The 18,725-nt window shown below is 34.8% G+C and overlaps 1 protein-coding gene across 9 annotated transcripts in view; it reads right to left on the bottom strand.

Annotated features, from left to right (window-relative positions):
• ZZZ3 (zinc finger ZZ-type containing 3) overlaps nt 1-18,725 on the bottom strand; it is a 120,865-nt gene that overhangs the window by 64,038 nt on the left and 38,102 nt on the right. For 7 of the 9 annotated variants that reach the window (XR_007476157.1, XR_007476156.1, XM_033405960.2 and 4 more), the window contains 3 exons: nt 14,428-14,561; nt 12,663-12,816; nt 6,041-7,596 (listed from right to left, as the gene is read on the bottom strand). The exons of 1 other annotated variant lie outside the window; for it this stretch is intronic. Coding sequence is in view for 6 of the 8 variants with exons in the window: in XM_033405960.2 (XP_033261851.1) it covers nt 6,041-7,545 (1,505 nt within the window). In the remaining 2 variants the exon portion in view is untranslated. The remainder of the gene's footprint in view (nt 1-6,040; nt 7,597-12,662; nt 12,817-14,427; nt 14,562-18,725) is intronic. One more of the 9 variants, XM_049707104.1, reaches the window with a different exon arrangement.

Here is an 18,725-nt window from a genome sequence, read left to right as displayed (position 1 = left end):
AGTATAAGCCTTATTAAGACCAAGCTTATTATCAAGTAAATTAACTGCCTGTCAGATCAAATTTCAACACTTCTTAAAGAAAGAACAAAATCCAGACAGTCAACAACATATTTACAATGTCTACCACACAAATATTACTAGATATGTGAAAATAAAATCATAACACACTACAGAGAATTCTATCTACTGAGAGAACCCTGAACAAATTACTCAGTCTCCTCTCATCACTTTACAAATTTCCCTCTGTTAAAATCAGAAATTAAAGAGACAAGTAGAAGCAGCTTTCCATAATAATGCAAAGGAAATGTGGTAGAGAGATTCCACTAAAGAGGGAGGAAGGGAGGAGGGTGGGGAGGAGTAGAACAGTCACAGACAGATCTTCCCACTTATTACTGTACATTATAATACCTGATGACGTGCATCATCAAAGAAACAGTATATGTGGTATAGGCTACTAATACGTAAAAATACAACATTTTTAGCCTACTATAAAAATTTACAGAAATAAAGCTCCTGCAACTAAAGGCTAAGCTTCAATCAGTCTCAAATAAATGATAATTATTTTAGATGGGTTTTATTTCTAATGAGTATTTATTGCCATGTATAAAGAAACAACTATTGTTTATTCAAAATTTAGATACCTGGCAACTTACATAAGACACAGCCTCCAAATCAGAGAGGAAGCAAACAAGAAAACCCACAATAAAAAAAAAAATTTCATGAACTAATGCTCATTTACTAATTCAAAAAGAAATTTCTCAGTGCATCTCTTAAAAATCATGAGACAATTCTTACAAGCTTGGTTATTCTTGGTTTCCAAGTTGAAAGAAAACTGAAAGCAATTAGAAGGGAAGGCTGAATTATTAGAAGGTAAGTACCATCACAGCACAAGTGACTAATGAAAGTCAACAAAAATTAAGAAAATCATAAGAAGCCAGAGAACTTAGAAAAGAAGCCACATTCTAAGAGCATAAAAAGCGGAGAAGCCCAAATCATTTAACACAGGTGAAAACAGACCTTCTGGCAGTGATGCCAGAAAAAGTATCACCACATAACCCCTGCCAGCAAAGATGACCCTAAATCAAAAAGAACAGATTAAATTACACTCGAGTATAAATATAGTTCAGTCACAGGCAGATAGTTACTTTTGGAAACCATTGACATTAGTTGAAATAAAAGATGTTGGTATTCAAAGGAAAAAACGAAGAATTCACTGAATATTTTGACTAGTCAATGGCTTACTCCACTTCAACCCAAAATTTTATACTTAGGACACTTATCTCCCTCCTCCCATTAATCTTTGTGTCAAACTACTGGGGCCAATCTGGCTCTTGTATTCCACAGTGTTTTCCCATGAGTTTTCCCTAGTAACTTTTGACTTTAATATACCTAATTGCATTCTAAACTACCCTCCATAAAGTATTTTTTGCGCATTATCCAAATCCTCTATGTAAAGTCAAGTTGTAGCTGTAATTTTATTTCCCCAGTTTACTGAACATGGGAGTTATCCTTCACAGACACACTAACAAACTGTTCTTCAAAACAATGAACACGGGCTTCCCTGGTGGCGCAGTGGTTAAGAATTCGCCTGCCGATGCAGGGGACACGGGTTCGAGCCCTGGTCCGGGAAGATCCCACATGCCGTAGAGTAAGCTTGTGCGCCACAACTACTGAGCCTGCGCTCTAGAGCCCACAAGCCATGACTACTGAAGCCCCACGCGCCTAGAGCCCGCGCTCTGCAACAAGTGAAGCCACCACAATGAGAAGCCTGCGGACCGCAACGAAGAGAAGCCCCCACTCGCCGCAACTAGAGAAAACCCGCACACAGCAACGAACACCCAACGCAGCCAAAAATAAATAAAATTTATTTTTTAAAAAAAATGAACATGAAAGTATTTCATTCAATAAACAGGTTACTTACCTATAAGGCTGATTCTCTGACAGATAAAACCAAATAATTATGATTACAATTACAGAGCTTAAACTTGGGCTAACAAATTTTGAAAACTGGGTATCCAAGATCTGCTCCATTAGAGTCCTCAACCTAGAAATCCCAAAAGTCCATGGAATAAATCTTTATTGGATCAGGGAACCTAGTTCAGACTATCAACTGAAAGACAGAAGTTCTAACCCCGTTTCTACCCAGAATTCATCATACTTTAAGTAAATAACCTAAAAACCTTGATTATGAGTTAGGAAACAGGGACTGCCACCTATGCTGTCTATTTCCAAGTAGTTGTGGGTGTCAAATGAGAAACTAGATGAAATTACTTTGTAAATTATGAAACACAGTACAAATGTAAAATTATTTTATCCAGGGCCGGATTTCAACTCTAGTGCTTTCTAAGCAAAATCCATCCCTAGTCTTGGAGTTTTCTGGCCCTTTGAAAGAAATTACCTTGACAAACAATAAAAGTAGTCTCATAGGAAGTAGTGAATCTAGAAGAATTGATGAGGATTTTCCTATGTAGCTTCTGAAACTGATGAAGTATCAAATGATTCCTCATAAGCACTGTGCAACAGAAGGACATATAATTATTTAGTACATTAATGTTTTCAGAGAATCAAGTTTGAAACTACAATTCTTGTAATATTCCTTAATATGATTTGAAAACAAGATTTTTACCTGAACACTACATGAGCAACACTCTTAGATGAGCAATAACTATCTTACTCTTACGCTTTCATTATCTAGAAACTTACAAATCAATATCAACATTAGCAATATTATCAATGAGTTAAATCATTTGTAAGACCTCAAAAATCTAGAAACCCTAAATCTGGCTTTCCACCCTCTATCTGTTCATAAAAGCTTTCATGAAGCTATCCAAGGCCCTTCAAGTACAAATTTATTTAAGTATTCTTGTACAATGAGAATTCAGAGGCAACTGACCAAATCACATTTTTATTTGAAAATTTATTTTCCAGTGACTGCCTTGTGAATTGGAAGGAAAGCTCTGAACATGAAATCCCAGGACCTGAAATCTTCCATATCTTCTCTCCCTAGAACCAGAACTTCAAAATTTAGAGGTCAGTTTCAGTGTCTCTGATTCAAAATCAGCAAAAGGTCCATTCTCAAACAGAAAGAGCAATCCACAGTTTTAAGCACATGATTTCAGTTAGTCCAGCTATTTAGGCCAAAAAGAGAGTCATTAGGTATTATCTACCACTTTAACAGACTCTATCAACCTAGAAGATGAGAGTGTCTTGAGTTGAAGTATATTTCCTTTTGATTCCCCACCCCCTAATCTTTAAGAAGGCATATTCTAGTAAAATACTCCACAGCTGGAATCACACCAGAGAAGAAGATACTCTTCAGTCCCTTGATCACAGTGGAGTTCTCCATTTGGATAAATAAATACATAAAAGCACCTATGGGTTTATATGCTGGAGAAGAGGGATGGTATCTAGAGAGGAAACAGGGCAAGCACCCAAAACATCTGTAGGCTCATTTCTCTGGCCTATGGCCTAATTACCATGAATCGGGTCTAAGTCTAGGACTCGACATAGAATATCTTTTCAAACATTTTAGAAGTGATTAGATGACCTTGTATATGATATCCCTGCAAACAAGATGGATAAATTATAGGATGAATGCTAGGACAGAAGGTTGCTGATTAATTAATGTTAATTCAAAGAACTGTAACTGGAACAAAGAGATATGGCCTCCTGGCTCCAGACAAAGAGCTACGTCACACTCAGTGTCTTCTATTCATAATATATTTTCTAAACTGGCCATCAGGAAGTACTCATTCCCTAGTGGTGGAGATCTGTGTGTGCAGGAGGACAATAATCCATCTACCCCAAGTGTTTTTTTTTCTTCTTTCTTTCTTTCCCCAAAGTACCTTTTAACATTTTCCAACTGCCAGAAATTTATTTGAGAATTAAAAGCACTAGACAGGTATCATGATGCTATTTTCAACAATGACAATTTGGGTAAAAAGAGTCAAAACATTTTCTCTAACCATCTCCTGGTTCTAGATAGGAACAGGGATTTTACTGGAAGAGATTACATGTGATATGATCAAACACCTCATCCCAATTTTTCTTAAATTATCTTTAACCAAGATGCTAATCAAGATGCTCCCTCTCCATCCCACTTCTGCTGATCTGCGTCCTTTGGGGGAAAAAAAAGTTAAAAGTGAAAGGTCAAAGGTGCTATTTTCAAAAGATTTGGAAAAAGCAAAAAAGCAAGAAGGAATCAATTCTGTTGCCCAAAGTCACCCAACAAGGCACTAATTTAACTTGAGAACACTGTCCTAATAAAGCAACTATCATCCAAATTCCAAAGTACTCTGTATATCCTAAGGAACCCATGAAACTATTGTTCTCATTCTCAAATGTTTAGGAATATGCACCTTACTCTTCAAATGTTACGGCCACTATCTTTAGAGAATCATTTTATAGGAACATCATTCTTCAGAATCACCAGAAGAGCTCTTATCAAAAAAGTAACATAATGTACTAATGGGAAAATATTTTCCATGATTAATAACCAGTTGACCCTTAATAAGAGAGTACCTCTTTTGCCAAAGAAACAATAAAAAGCAAAGAATAGAATAGAGTATCATTTTGTAAATATGCATACTTCCAGACTTTTCGGTATTTCCCCCAAGACACATGCTCTGCTTCCTAGTGCCTGCAGGAAAAAACTCTACTTTTGAAAACTGATACATGATACTAATGGTAAGAACTCAATTTATCTCAAATTGAAAAAACTTCATTTATGAATTTTTTTTCATCTCAAACTGGACTTCAAACATTTCAAATACATGAAAATGCTAACAGTTCCACAAAATAAGTAAAACGCTCAGATAAAATGATCTATGAAACACAATATTAAAATGCTGTTTATAAAGAAAACAGAAGAAAATTTTCAGAAAAGAGACCTATGCTAAAAGGCCACCATGTTATCATGTACAAATCTAAACTATCTATAATGCGTGGCAAAAGATTATTATATTCTACAAGGCAGGATTTGATACTTTCATCCAATATATAGCAGGATCTGACAGCTGCCACAACAAAAACATTAAAAAGGTTCCTCAAATAAGTATTTTTACACAGTTTATATAATCTGATTGTGATATTTATTCAAAAGCCTACTCTGTAAAAGTAAACGTGATTAAGTCTATCTTTTACTATTGCTGATCATGATATTTATGATAAGCACTTTTGTTAACAGTTCCTTTCACGATTTAGACATAGCTCCAATTCATTTGTTATTGCCCAGAGTACTGTAAGAAAATCTAAGCAAAATCGTGATAAATCTGGACATGGAATTCTTTATTTTAAAAAGTACCTTTATCACAAAGGTTGAGAACAGATAGTATTTTAAGATACAGTCTCCCCTTATAATTTAGAATCAGGAAAATAAAGAAATCTGTCTCAAATGCTTTACGTAAACTATAGAGCAGACTTAACTCTTGCTAAGCTAATTACAACATACAACTAGCTGTCACAGTATTAACAGTAATATCTACTTCTCTACATCACAAAAGTCAAAGATGATGCATAAAGCACATTGTTTAAATCAAAAGTTTTAATTGGAAATTAGATGTAAATAACTAAGATAAATGTAGATTTGTAGCCTGCCAGATTTCCCTTATTTGGATGATGTTTATTCACTCATTAATTGTTCTACATTATGTGGACACCATATACACTTCATAAAGCTCTACAAGTGTACTGTGATAACTAAAGATGTTTCTATTTTATAAATTAACTCAAATAATATAAAACTTATTAAAAAATAAAAACACCATCAACCATGTTTCCACATGTCTTTTCTAATTTCAGATGTGTGAAATCTTAAAACTAGAAAACCATAATGCCATTGAGAAGGCTAATAAAGCTGGATGTTAGTCTTTTTTTTGGAAAATTTTTTTTTAAGAGTTGAGAATATCATTGTGTTAAACCCAAAATTTCAGCTAAAGCATTAATTTTAGCTGTAATAAAAATGCTATAGACATTATGAATAAATGAAAACTTGGGGAATAATAAACAAAGCAGAATTCATGGTTACCATATTTACACATACTCTTTGTTGTGTTTCAGTGCCACATGATCTGATTCAAAGTAATAAACATCAGGATCATCATCTTCCTCTTCTGTAATGTGCGGATTGGCACTCTCTTTGGCAGATGGCAAATGTCCAATATTGAGTCTTGCCTCTGAGGATGGCTTACTTAGTCCTTCACTCCCATAATTTTCAGAGTCACAACATATGCCTTTTTCACTGTGAGAAATTTCATCGGGATTTGTGACAGACTGACTTATATTATCACTAACAGGTGCATTTGTTTCACTGGGATTAAGATTATTCTCCTCAAGTTGTCCATTTTCTCTGCAAGGAGAACTGTTTTTAGTGGGACTACCTCTGGTAGGGGCCGCCCTCCGGGGTGAAGTTCTCAGAGTATACCGATGTTCTTGAGGTTCTGATAAAGACATCATCTGAGCCGAAATACAGTCTAGAACAGAAGATGGTTCTGGTTCTCCGGAGACTGGCATACTCTCAAGACTTGTGTCCAGGGCGTTATTGGTGTTTTCATTACACTGCTCTTTTGAGGCACTGCTATCTCCCACCACATCTACTTCCTCCTCAGAATCCCTTAAAGATGAATGAATTTCAGAAAAGGGGCCTGTAGCTGGCTCAGTAGTCAGCTGATTAACATGTTCCTCAGGCAGGCAGGCAGTTACTATTTTGTGGTCCTCCAACTTGACCTGCACTTCTGAATTTGTGCAAGGCACGTTATGGTCTATATAACTGTCCTCCTTCCTACTACCAAGGAACATTGAAGTGTGGGTATCCGAATCCCCATTTTCAGCTACTGATTTCTCCTGCAACACATAGGAACCAGTGCTATTTTGTTTAGTGTTCCCATCGGACTGACAGTCATCACAGTTTACAACAGCTGAATCACTGTCATCAACACCATTGACAGCCAAATAGCCCGTGATTTCTTCAACTACTGTAGAATTAAGTGGCCCTTCCTCACTGACATTCACCTTTTTAATTTCCCTTTTCTCACAATCATCCAGTATAAGACATCGACAAGCTCGTTTAGTCCCTTGAAAATCTGCATCATTGTCCACTACTGTACTCCTCTGTTCTACTGACTCCTTGTCTGATTTTATAGGTGAATCTTCTTCTGAACTGTTTGGTGCTTCAGATCTAAGACAACGCTTAATTCTTTTTAAAACTGGTGAAACAGGTTCTGTTTGCCTTCTTTCACAATTTTCTACAGACTGCCTTTCTATGTTATCTTTTTCTGAAGAAGGAAGTCCTCTTTTCCTAGGGCTTACCCATGACTCTCGAGTACTCTGCTGTTTTATATCAGTAGTTCTTCCATTATTATTTCCTTTCTGAATTTGCACAGGCTCTGGTCTCTTCTTTGGTGATCTTGATCGTACTTGAGAATGAGAAGAGATTTCTTCAGGATGAGCAATGCTACGATTCCTTAAAGTTCTACCACAAAAAGATTCATCCAAGCCGTTTAACCCCACTGTTGATCTTGTAACACGAGTAGATCGGGAAGCAGCCATACTATGGCAAGTCCCTACAATACGGTCATCATGATCCACTCATTGGGAAACCTTCAAAAACGTAAACAAAATAATGAGAAAAAGGTAATAGTTAATACACCTAAAACAAAAGTATAAAGCTATAACTTTTTAATCCATGTATAGCCATATTAAATTTTGTGATATAATTATTTTATTAACATTTCCAAAAGTGATAATATTAGCTAACAATTATATGGCACTTAATACATTCCAGGAATCGTTCTATATGCTTTACATACGTTAACTCACTTAAGTCTAACAACAATTAGAATAAGTGCTTATTATCATTCCTACTTCATAAATGAGGAGATTGAGGCACATACAGTTTAAGTAATCTGTCCAAATTCACACAGCTAGTAAACTGCTGGGCAGGGCCCTAGATTCCACGCTCTTAACCTTCCTCGCTATGTATCTACCTCTCAGATATACAGGGGCAAAGCGCCCAGAAAGATCTCTCTCAAAGACAGGACTTCATCTTGGTTATTAAAATAATAATCTTGAATTTATATAGCAGCTATCATATAAACTATCCCAATCACTTCTCATGTTTTCTCAACACTTCTGGGAGGTAAAAAGACAGGCTCTGCTCTTTTTAATTCACTCTTACTAAAATGAGTTTCAGGTCAAATTCTTTGATAACAAACCACGTGGCATCCAAAAAAATTTGGCTGCAGTAGAATTTTTTATAACTAAGCAGATGAACAGAAATCGCAGTAGAATTTTTTATAACTAAGCAGATGAACAGAAATCACAACCGTAGCTTATACTTGCTAAGAGCAATACAGAGCAAAGCCAAGCCACCCTAGTCTCTAGAAGTAGAGCCACAAATTAGCAAGTGAAAGGAAGTATTCTAAAGAGGATAGAAGAAAAAGGGAAAGAAGCACACTGCCGAACAAATATTACATTTAAGAAATCAGGAATACACATATAACCCCATCCTTTCCTTCTTTGAACTCCTGAGTATATGTGTATGCCACAGTATTAATGCATGTTGAGGATATGAGCAGGCTTTCTGGTGTGGATGCTTTGGTGCTTCTATAATACAAATGAGAGGGAAACTGAAAACTGCCCTGATTGATCCATTTGTATAAACTGAGCGATTCAGTGATTATTTTCCAAGGTTCTCCCAACAAGCAGAATTAAAGGAGCTGTTAAAATTTCAAGTTTCCATTCTTCTGCTCCTCCTCTATTTAGCTTTCAAAAGATACTTTGCCACTTCACTGCCTGACTTCAAATGGGGTGCAGGATGGACAGAGAAAAGAGGCCAGTAATGGTCGTAGTACAAAGCTGCACAGGAACCTCTTCCCTCATCCCTTTTGCCAGCTTTCCCACAAGCTCACTCTCCTATAACCCTCCAAATGCCATTCTACCCCTCTCCCCACAAATCAAATACAATCTCTCCTTTGCCTCAACTTAGAAGTATCTAACAGTTGGAAAGGTTATTAAGAGCTACAGAAGATACAGCAACACGGTATCACATACAAAAAGAAGAAACTGCCTTCTTGTTCCTGCCTGCTGACAAAATGAATAAAGTGAAGAAGTATCCTGTAAAATATGTAAGTCAGTTGAATTTAGTTTTGTTTCAGAGTATGGCATACTTCTAAATTTTTAATTAACAATTTTTTAAAACCTTACAAGACTCACAAAATCAGCCCTGGGATTAAAGTGTGAAAATTCTTTCTAGAGAATTCCATAGCAATCACATGAACAGTAAGTATGGAACATTGATCAGAACTTAAAAATAATGCTTTTCAAAGTAAACTTTTACTCTTTTGGGACTCATTAGTCAGACCTGATGTATAATTCTCTTCTGTTAAAATCTTCTTATCAAGATTACAGTCTATTTTTATTCACAGGTAATAAACAGTGAATGACCCATAAACATCCACTTTTAATTACAAAACTTTAAGTTAAACTTCAGATGATGTTTCAAAAGAGCACAAACTAAAAAATATTAAAATCAATGTATTTGTTTCATGTATCCAAATCTGAAGCCTTCAAATTTGAAGATTACAGATTTTTAAATATTAAATACCTATGTAAATATAACAAACATAAGCTAATTTTATAAACTTTATTTATAAAACCTAATGCAAATATCTTTAATGCCAATTTGATTATATTCATGATTTATGGTTCAAAAATAATATTGGCAATAGTAATATTTTATAAACACACACACAAAAAACTGTTTATCTTTATTTTTAAAAATATGATGCCAATTGAGGGCATATAAACTTCAAATGATTCTGGTAACAGGCATTCCTAGACCTTTTCTCTCCACACCAACCCAAATGAGAGCAAAATTTCTGCCTTATCATTATTAATGAAGTAATCCTATTATTCGTAGTACCCAAAACTACTAACAAAGAATATATATATATCATTATAAAACACCACCTATAATGAGGGTCTGTTTTATTTCTGCACCATTCCAGTGATCAATCAAAACACTGATCAACATGAAATATTAAAACTTTTTTCATTTCTTTTGCTCCCTAAAAATATTTTTATTCCATTCACAACTACAATGAAGTCCAAGTTTTAGAGTTCTCAAACCCTATGCTATTGGGCCATATTTTATATGAAACTGTTTTGTGATAAGAACCCTTGTGGTACCTCAAACTCTTGCAACTCAAAGTGTGGCCTGAACACCTGAAACTAACACAACATTGTAAATAGACTATACTCCAATAAAAAGTAAAAATAATAATAATAATAATAAAGAAACCAATAGGATATTTTGTATAGAAATTTGGTGACTCATATTTACTGTCCTTAAAGTAAAGTATAAAAGTCTTAAAAAAAAAAAAAAGTGTGGCCTGAGAACCAGCACCATGGACATCTACTGGAAGCTTGTTACAAATGCAGAATATCAGGCCCTGCCTTAGACCTCCCAATTAATTTGATTCCCAAGTCATTAAATGTCTATTAGGGTTTGAGAAGCAGTGCCTTAGACCACTGCATCCAGACAGTAGTCTATTAAAATATATCAAGTTTCACACTAAATTAGACCATTATAACATATCCTTTAATTATTTATTCGATCCTAATAATAAAAAATTTATAAATAAAACCATTATCCCTTTGGCTAAAGAAGCACCAAATAGAGGACTATAAAAATCTCTTGCCTGAAATTAACATATTACATATACTTAAGGTATTAAATTGGTTAAAATTCTGAAGATTAGAGTTAAGTGAAATTTCAACACTCTTCCTTCTAATGATTTTTTTCTTCTGTTCTAACCTTTTTCTTCATTATCTTTTCTATTTTTGAATAAGCATTTATAAAGACACATATTTTCTGTAGTTATCTGATAAACTGAGTGTAAAATTCAATTACCAAAAAGAGACTAACAATGTTCCAATTATCTCAACCAAGTCTCAACATTGTTTTGCCATGCTGTGTAAAGTATTATAGACTAAAAGCAGTTGTCTTCCTCATTTTAGCTGCATAACAGAAGAGTTACTAAAGAAATTTAGTGAAGAGGTTTGGAGTACAAAATTATATTCCAGCCAAAAATTAGGTTGCTAAAGGAAGAGAAAAAAACTCATTTACAAACAAAGTATCTCAGAAAATACCCCTGCTAGTTAAGTAAATAGTTAACATGGTTTAAACATTAGCCAGCACCCAACTAGAACTGGTAATTCAATCAATCACTCTAGTTTTAGAATTAAGGGAAACTGTTAGTTAACAGATTCATATGGGCAAAACCCAATCTAGCAACTAGAATGACGTTTTTCCTATGTTACCCACAAACTAATGAATATGGCATTTTCCACAATAGAGGGAAGAGAATATAATCAATCACTAGAATTCCTCTCTTCCCCACCTTCGTGAGTTTTCATTCTATTGCAGGACATATCTCAGAAGGAGAGTCAACCAAATTTTACCCTGTCCATTCACATTAAGGCCCAAATCCTACCTATAATTCAATGTCTCACCCATTTATTTACTGCTGAACTACCCTCTCCCAAATTTGAATCTACTTGTAGGATCTAATTATAGGATTCTCAAATATAATTATAGGATTCTGAAACGCTCTCTGAAACAGTATCAGCTATGTTTCAGATCATAAATTTCCAGCCCCTGTGATCACATCTGTACCACTGTTTCAGTGACTGAAAGTAAAATGGTCCACCTAATGAAACACTACTCCAGTTATCTATCACCTTTACTTTAGAAATCTCAAAAGATATTTCAAAGACACTGCCTGTAAGCTTTTTTTTCCACTATAATTACTGAAGTAGTATGGTTTATTTTGGGAATTGAAGGACTGGCAATCCTTCATTAACATCAATATTCTAGCTGATATTTATTTAGTTTTATTAAGTGAACAATTTTTAGGAACTGGTCATGATACCATGTAGACAAACCAAAGCGAAAGGCAAAAAGAACAAGAGCAATTGCGAAGTGTTACCAATGATTCTTTTTCTATTTGTCTAGAACATAAACAGGAACTGTTTAATAACGGTTTAGGGACTATTCTTTTCATACAATTCTTTTAAGACAAATTTCTTCGCTGAGCAATTACCACTATTATCTATAATGTCAAAAGTATCTATAAGGTTAAAAGAAGGAGAGTGAGACCTGGGGACCTATCTATGTAATTCAACTTAAGGTTCTTAATATCAGTCTCTTTGAACCCTGGGAACTCTATTACATACTACCTTGATCCCCTGTTTAAAGGGATCTCTTCTTTCTTCCCCATTCAGAGAGGGGCGAGGGGGTAGGCAGAGAGACATAGATATAGAGAGAGCTGAATGAATATACACTTAAAAAGACAAGTGGGGAGAAAGAGAAGTCAAGGAATTTCATACTACCCTTGAATCAAAAATACCTAGAGTGTCAAAGAAAGGTATAATGCTCTAGAGATTCCAATGTACTTTAAGTCACTTCATTTATCCCCTGTTGAAAAAATATATCATCCCTACGCCATTCCCTATAGCTCTGCGCTCCTATGAACAGCTACCCAGACTGCACAATTTTCCATGCACCGAAGGAAGTATAGAAAAATAACAAGCCTCCTCTCCTTAATTACAGGCAAACAAACAGACTATAGTTGTCTTCACTACTACAAAACTAAATAACTTACCTGTATAACCAAAGATCTATCATTGTGGAAATATTATCTCTTTTCCTTATATCCTGAAGGAGTTGGAGCTATGATCTAGAATAGAGCTTAAGCATCATGGTTTCAGACTCTCAGCTTCAGCCATGGAGAATACTAGAACTTCCTAAATTCCTTTCTTTAAAAATAAAATAATAAAAAAAAAGAATTAAAGAATCAAATTAACTTATGCTAAAATATTTTAGTAACATCTTTGGTAATTCTTGTTAACTTTGTAGCCTCAGATATATCAAGAAACTGGAAAAGGATTTTTAGAAACCAACAAAAACAAACCAAAAAGAGCTTGAAATATACTAAACCTTTACAACAACTCAGTATTATTTTGAGTCAAAATGTAACTCAGTTCTTTTCTAGAGTCTAAGGCAATATTGTTTTGAGGTGACCCAAAGACTGCCCTTGATAAGAAGATTTCTCATACGGAATTTATAATCTCTTACTCTTATTCTAGAGGCCTTCCCAAAGTTTGGCTTTCAGGTATTTAAAACTAGGAACTGAACAACAAAATTAATTTAGATTATGTACAACAAAGAATCAACCAAGTCTTCTGCAATATATATACATTATAACTTTGGTTATATAAAGTGCTACAAGACTTTACAAAGGGAAATTTTTTATAAAGGGAAATTTCTATTATTTTTGGCATATGGATTTTCAACAAAAACAAAAACATAAGGATTTTCTGGCTTTAGTACCCAGTTGGCCAGATATTTTAATTAATCTAATTATAATCCATTTCTTGGACAGTCTGGCTAATTACAGTTTTACTTTATAATAATGTATTATGATATCCTTGTCAGAGAATCTGGATAAATGGGTTACTATGAGTGCCCATCCAAAAACAAGGAGGAACACCAGGAAAAAGACTAACGATGTTCATGATGGAAACTGTCACTTTATTATAAACATAAAACTAGATATTCTAGAAGTGACACTATTTTTGGTAAAAGATTGCAACTTAAAAACTAATGCAAAAAAATTTTTTAAATAAAAACTGATGCAATTATCAAGCTTTGTAAACTAGATTTACTGCCTAGAAAAAATAAATAGATTACAGTTTAAGTCAGCAAGAGGGCAACAAGGCTAATATCTAATATCTATAGATGCAACCTCTCCCAGATATGTCTTCTAAATTCTTGAAAAGCACAAGGTAGGAAAATTGTCTAAATAAAATTATTTAATACTACATTAAAAAATGTTCTAAATTAACATGAGGAGGGTGCACAGTGAAAAATGGTCCTACAAAAAAGTAACTCTTGACTTGAAACTTCACTCTTCTTATAACATTCGAATTGCCAACGCCTTTGTACTCAGCCCTGAAATCCTTTCACAAACATGGTAAAGCATTACACTGTATGGTGTATGGAGATGGTAGCAAACAACAGAGCCAAAGAGGATCCACAGTTTAGGATGTGTCTCTGAGTATCCGCTGGCACGCCCATTCCAGCGCTCTATCAAGTTCCAATCAGTCACGTTACTATCCTATTTGGGTAGGGTTTGCTGTTGAAACATCATCCATTATGATATTTGCCAGGCAAGGAGATCTGCAACAGTTATTTTCAGAAGAACTGATACTTACAGCTGAGTCCTACCAGTATTAAGATAAACAGGATCATGCAGATGATTAGGCAGATTAGGCTTCTTAAAAGCCTAATACAGTGAAAAGGAAACTTCAATTACTTCTACTAACTAAAGCCCACTTGGCCTTAATTAAGATTACATTTTTTCTTACCTTTTTAAAAAGTGTTTCGCCTAGTATTTGATTCCCAAGCGTCTGCATTTATCTGTCATCACTGTTAATGTCCATGTTACACTGTGACTTCAGGTATTACTTATTTATATGGTTGTACTAGCACAACTTGATATCTGTGAAGGGAAACCACAATATAGTCACTATGGATGTGTTACTGTTTACAGATTTGTGGATAAAACTGATAATATTTCTTAACACACCACACACTGCATTTTCTAATAAATTTCACAAATAATTCCTTATATTTAGCTACAAAATATGTTACTTTTTAGCAGACTAAGATGATTTGTTAACACTCTTACAAATGCTTCTCACAGTACCCACATAAAATATTTCAAATTTAATTCTAAATTAAAATTCTTACAAGTTTTAGAGCTTCTTAGATTCCTTTTCTGACTACCAATGTAGACATACAGATATATCTGTAATTTCTCAGACATTAATAGAAAAGTACTTTTTTGTGTTTTATAACAATATTAGGGAATAAATCTAGAAGCTTAAGAATGCAGTAAAAAAGATCATGACTTTCCCCTAAATGTGACTTTAAAACATTCTATGTCTTTTAAAGTAACATTTTTGTCTTGGTTAGATTATCCCTCTGTGACTAATCTGACCATATTATTTTGAATATAAATAGAAAATAAATGTGACAAAATAAGTGAAGAAACAAATCAAGATGTAGCTGTACAAACGTTCCTTAAAAAAAAGTAAGCTTCTTAAAAACATACACATGGTTGTAGGTTACAAGTCTGAGAAACACATCAATGTGCTTACAATGATAATGAAAAGCATTATATAAAACTTTAAGTCATTTCTACCCATTTATTATTGGAAAAATAAGCTAAAAAAAAGTCATATGTATGTCAAAGAAATCTATCAATGGCATTCTAAAATGATTCAGCATGGTGTACCATCCCAAATTCCAAAATCTACACAGAAAATGCAGATAGCCTTACATCTGTTTTGTGGATAAAATTTGTTACTGGAGTTGTCAACCTGACAGATGTTCTCAGTGAAAAGTTTCACTAAAATACAGTAGAAAACTAACATAATATCAATTATATTTAAATTTTTTTTAATTGGAGGAAAAAAAATAGACAGCGATTAAGAAATACTAATACCTATCCTCAAACACTTCATTCCTATTATTTGTTTTCTTTTTTTTTTCCCCCCGCCACTCCACACATCTTGTGGGATCCTAGTTCCCCGACCAGGGATTGCACGTGGGTCCCCTGCAGTGGAAGCACAGAGTCCTAACCACTGGACTGTCAGTGCATTACCTCATTTGTTTTCAAACGTTAAAAAAGACTTTAGGAAATGCCAAAAAAAGTTAATACAGATCTAGGTATTCCTAAATTTAAAAGTTGATATAAATTCTCTTGTAACAAGCAAGGAGTTAAAATAGTCAAAACTCTTCTTATATTCCCTACATAGCAGTCTTCATTTCATTCACTATACATTTCATATTTAAGATTCTGCACAAATACTATATGCTTTCTGGAGCAGAAAAGCTACTTAGAATTGTGACAAGCTACAATAATTTTTAAATGTGAACTATTTAAATATATAACTTACTTCCAGAAGTTTAAAAAACTTAGCTACTTTGTCTTTTGAAACGCATACAAAATAGAAAACAAACCATTTAAATCCCATTCCTAAGGGCTTATTTATTCTTTGCCACAGAGCTTTGCTTGTTTTCACGTACTAACAAAATTCATTGACTATTCAAGAATTCCAAAAGCAAATCCAGAAACCAATCTTGACTGAAAAGAATTACTTTTCCTACCATTTGCAGTCTAACACTAGTACTACTGTGTTAAACAGATTACGGATCTCAGATTCATGGCACATATGAAATCACTTCAAAAGACTACAGAAAATCTCACTAGAAAATATATCAGTTCTACTAATATAGCAAAGTTATAAACCACACAACATACTATAAAAGTAAAACAGTGACATCCAAGCTAAATGCAATCTAAATTATAAGACACTGAATTTTTTTTTTTTTAGTTTTATAAGACCTTGGGGATAAAAACTCAGAACAAAGGTTATAATATAGATTCATATTTCACACCCAATTCTTCAGTTGTTATAAGAAAAATACTGAACACATGCACTGCAGTACACTATGGCTTTAAGTGATTTTAAAAGAAAACAGAGAGAGGGACATTCAAAGCTGGTTGTAAAAAGCATTAAGATAATGGTCAAAGACAAAAATACTTTTTCTAGACAATTAAGTTTATCACAGTTACTTGCTATAGAGAGCTGAACCGAATTTTCACTTGGTACAAAGTATGACCAAGAGGATCACACTTTCCTGGCTCCCTAAATTGTTTGTAACCACAGATGCAGTGTCTTGGATGCCTCCTACAGATTTCAGAGATAAGCCTATTACATAGTCAACAGAAAGGAATAGAAAGAGCATCAGATTTGGTGGAAGGAGAAGGAAATATGATTCTCTACCCACCATCAATAATAACTGTTTGACCAAGAGAAAACCACTTTGCACTTCTGCATTTCATTTCTTCACCTATAAAACAGGAGACATAATACCTGCCGACTACATCTCAGGGTTACTATGAAGTTCAGTAAGATTATACCTGCAAAGCAGGCAAACTTTAGTGTGCCTAGGAAATTCCTGGAACTAACTGCCCCAGAAATTCAGATTCAGCAGTTCTGGACATGCACACATAAATCTTTATTTTTAATTAACCACTTCAGGTCATTCCAATGTAGGGATCCCCCAAAGATGAGGCTCACCCTTTGAAAAAAAAAATTCCATCACTTTCTTCTGAAACTTTAGTGTTTGTAAGCATTACCCTAGGGGCTTATTTAAAATACAAATTTTTAAACCTCATCCTTAGAAATTCAGATTCAATAAAGGTGGGGCAGGACACAGAATCCTCATTTTTATCAAACACACTACAGGTGACTGAGATGTAAATGGCTCATGACCCATCCTTTTACAAACCCTGAACTAGATTCTTCCCCATACACGTTTCTCAAATCGTTCCCCGCCTCTCTAGTGTCATCCATGACTAACATTAGGCCTTCATCACTTCTCACTTGAACTAACCCACATGACTTATAATTGGTCCCTCTACTTTAAGTCTTGTCCCTTACAAATGCATGGTCTACAGCGGGGTCTAAAGCGCACATTTCTGTCACTCTCTTATCTAAAACTTCCAAGGGACTTCCGCTTCTGGCCAAGACAGGGTAACAGAGATGAGATTTACGTTCCTATCCGAAACAACTAAAAATCTGGGCAAAATATATGAAAATGTTTTTCAGACACTGGAAACCAGACAATATAGGAGAGTGATCGATGAAAGAGAAGAAACAAATAAAGCAAAGCCCCAGCTTCCTGCTTGGAGAGTTTCCAAGCTTCAGAGTGAGGAGGGTGATCCCAGGCAAAGCAGTCTCCCTGATTTAAGAAAATGAAGCACAGAGTCTGGGGAGACCCAAGTAGCTAAGGTTCCCAGAACACTTGTACCAGAGAGGAGGCAGCTTCAGAGAGAGCAAGTAAGACCTCAGGAGATCTGCAGAGATCCTCCTCAAGTCTTGAGCTGAGCACTGCTCAGTATATGCAGTGTATCCAAGGCCTGGAAAACCACTCTTACCCATAGCCAGGGGTATGCTAGAAAATGTGTAACAACCAAGGGCAGTTGGTGGTTTACAGTTCCTGGTTTGCAGGGTTACCAATGACTCTGGTGTGAATACTCCTACCCATGGCCAATTTCAAGCTATCAAGGAATAACACTGAGTGCAAAGATGGGAAGAGATACATGATAACACATTAAACATTACAGAATATTTCTAAAATAGTGATATAATAAATTACCACCAAAGCATCAAAATAGTAATAAGTAATAATATAATTTGCAAGTAATGAGTTTTGAGTATTATCACCTTTATTCTTAATATAACTGATTTAACTATAAGTGTATATAATTTAATTCTATTAAGAATTAAGCCAGCTCACAAACTTCCCTATAATTTGAAAACTGGCCCTCACAAGCTCTAGTATACCACTGCCCATGGCTCACACAGGGCCAGGAATAGTTTGTATACCTATCAGCTAGAGTAGAAAAACTCATAATTCATAAGACATCAAGTACAGTGCTCAGGAGGGCATTGCTTCAGTAGTGGGACAAAATGAGCTCTAGACTAAAGATTGCTCTAGTCCCACCTAACAAAGATTAAAAGCAAGCCCCAAAAGAATAAATCCATTTGCAAGGAACTTAACTGTATCCCAGAACAAAACTCAAAAATAT

This window comes from Orcinus orca, chromosome 1 (genome assembly GCF_937001465.1).
Source record: "Orcinus orca chromosome 1, mOrcOrc1.1, whole genome shotgun sequence".
NCBI classification, from domain to species: domain Eukaryota; kingdom Metazoa; phylum Chordata; class Mammalia; order Artiodactyla; family Delphinidae; genus Orcinus; species Orcinus orca.
Note: the sequence above shows the minus strand (reverse complement) of the source record. Positions and strands in the feature narration are given on the sequence as shown.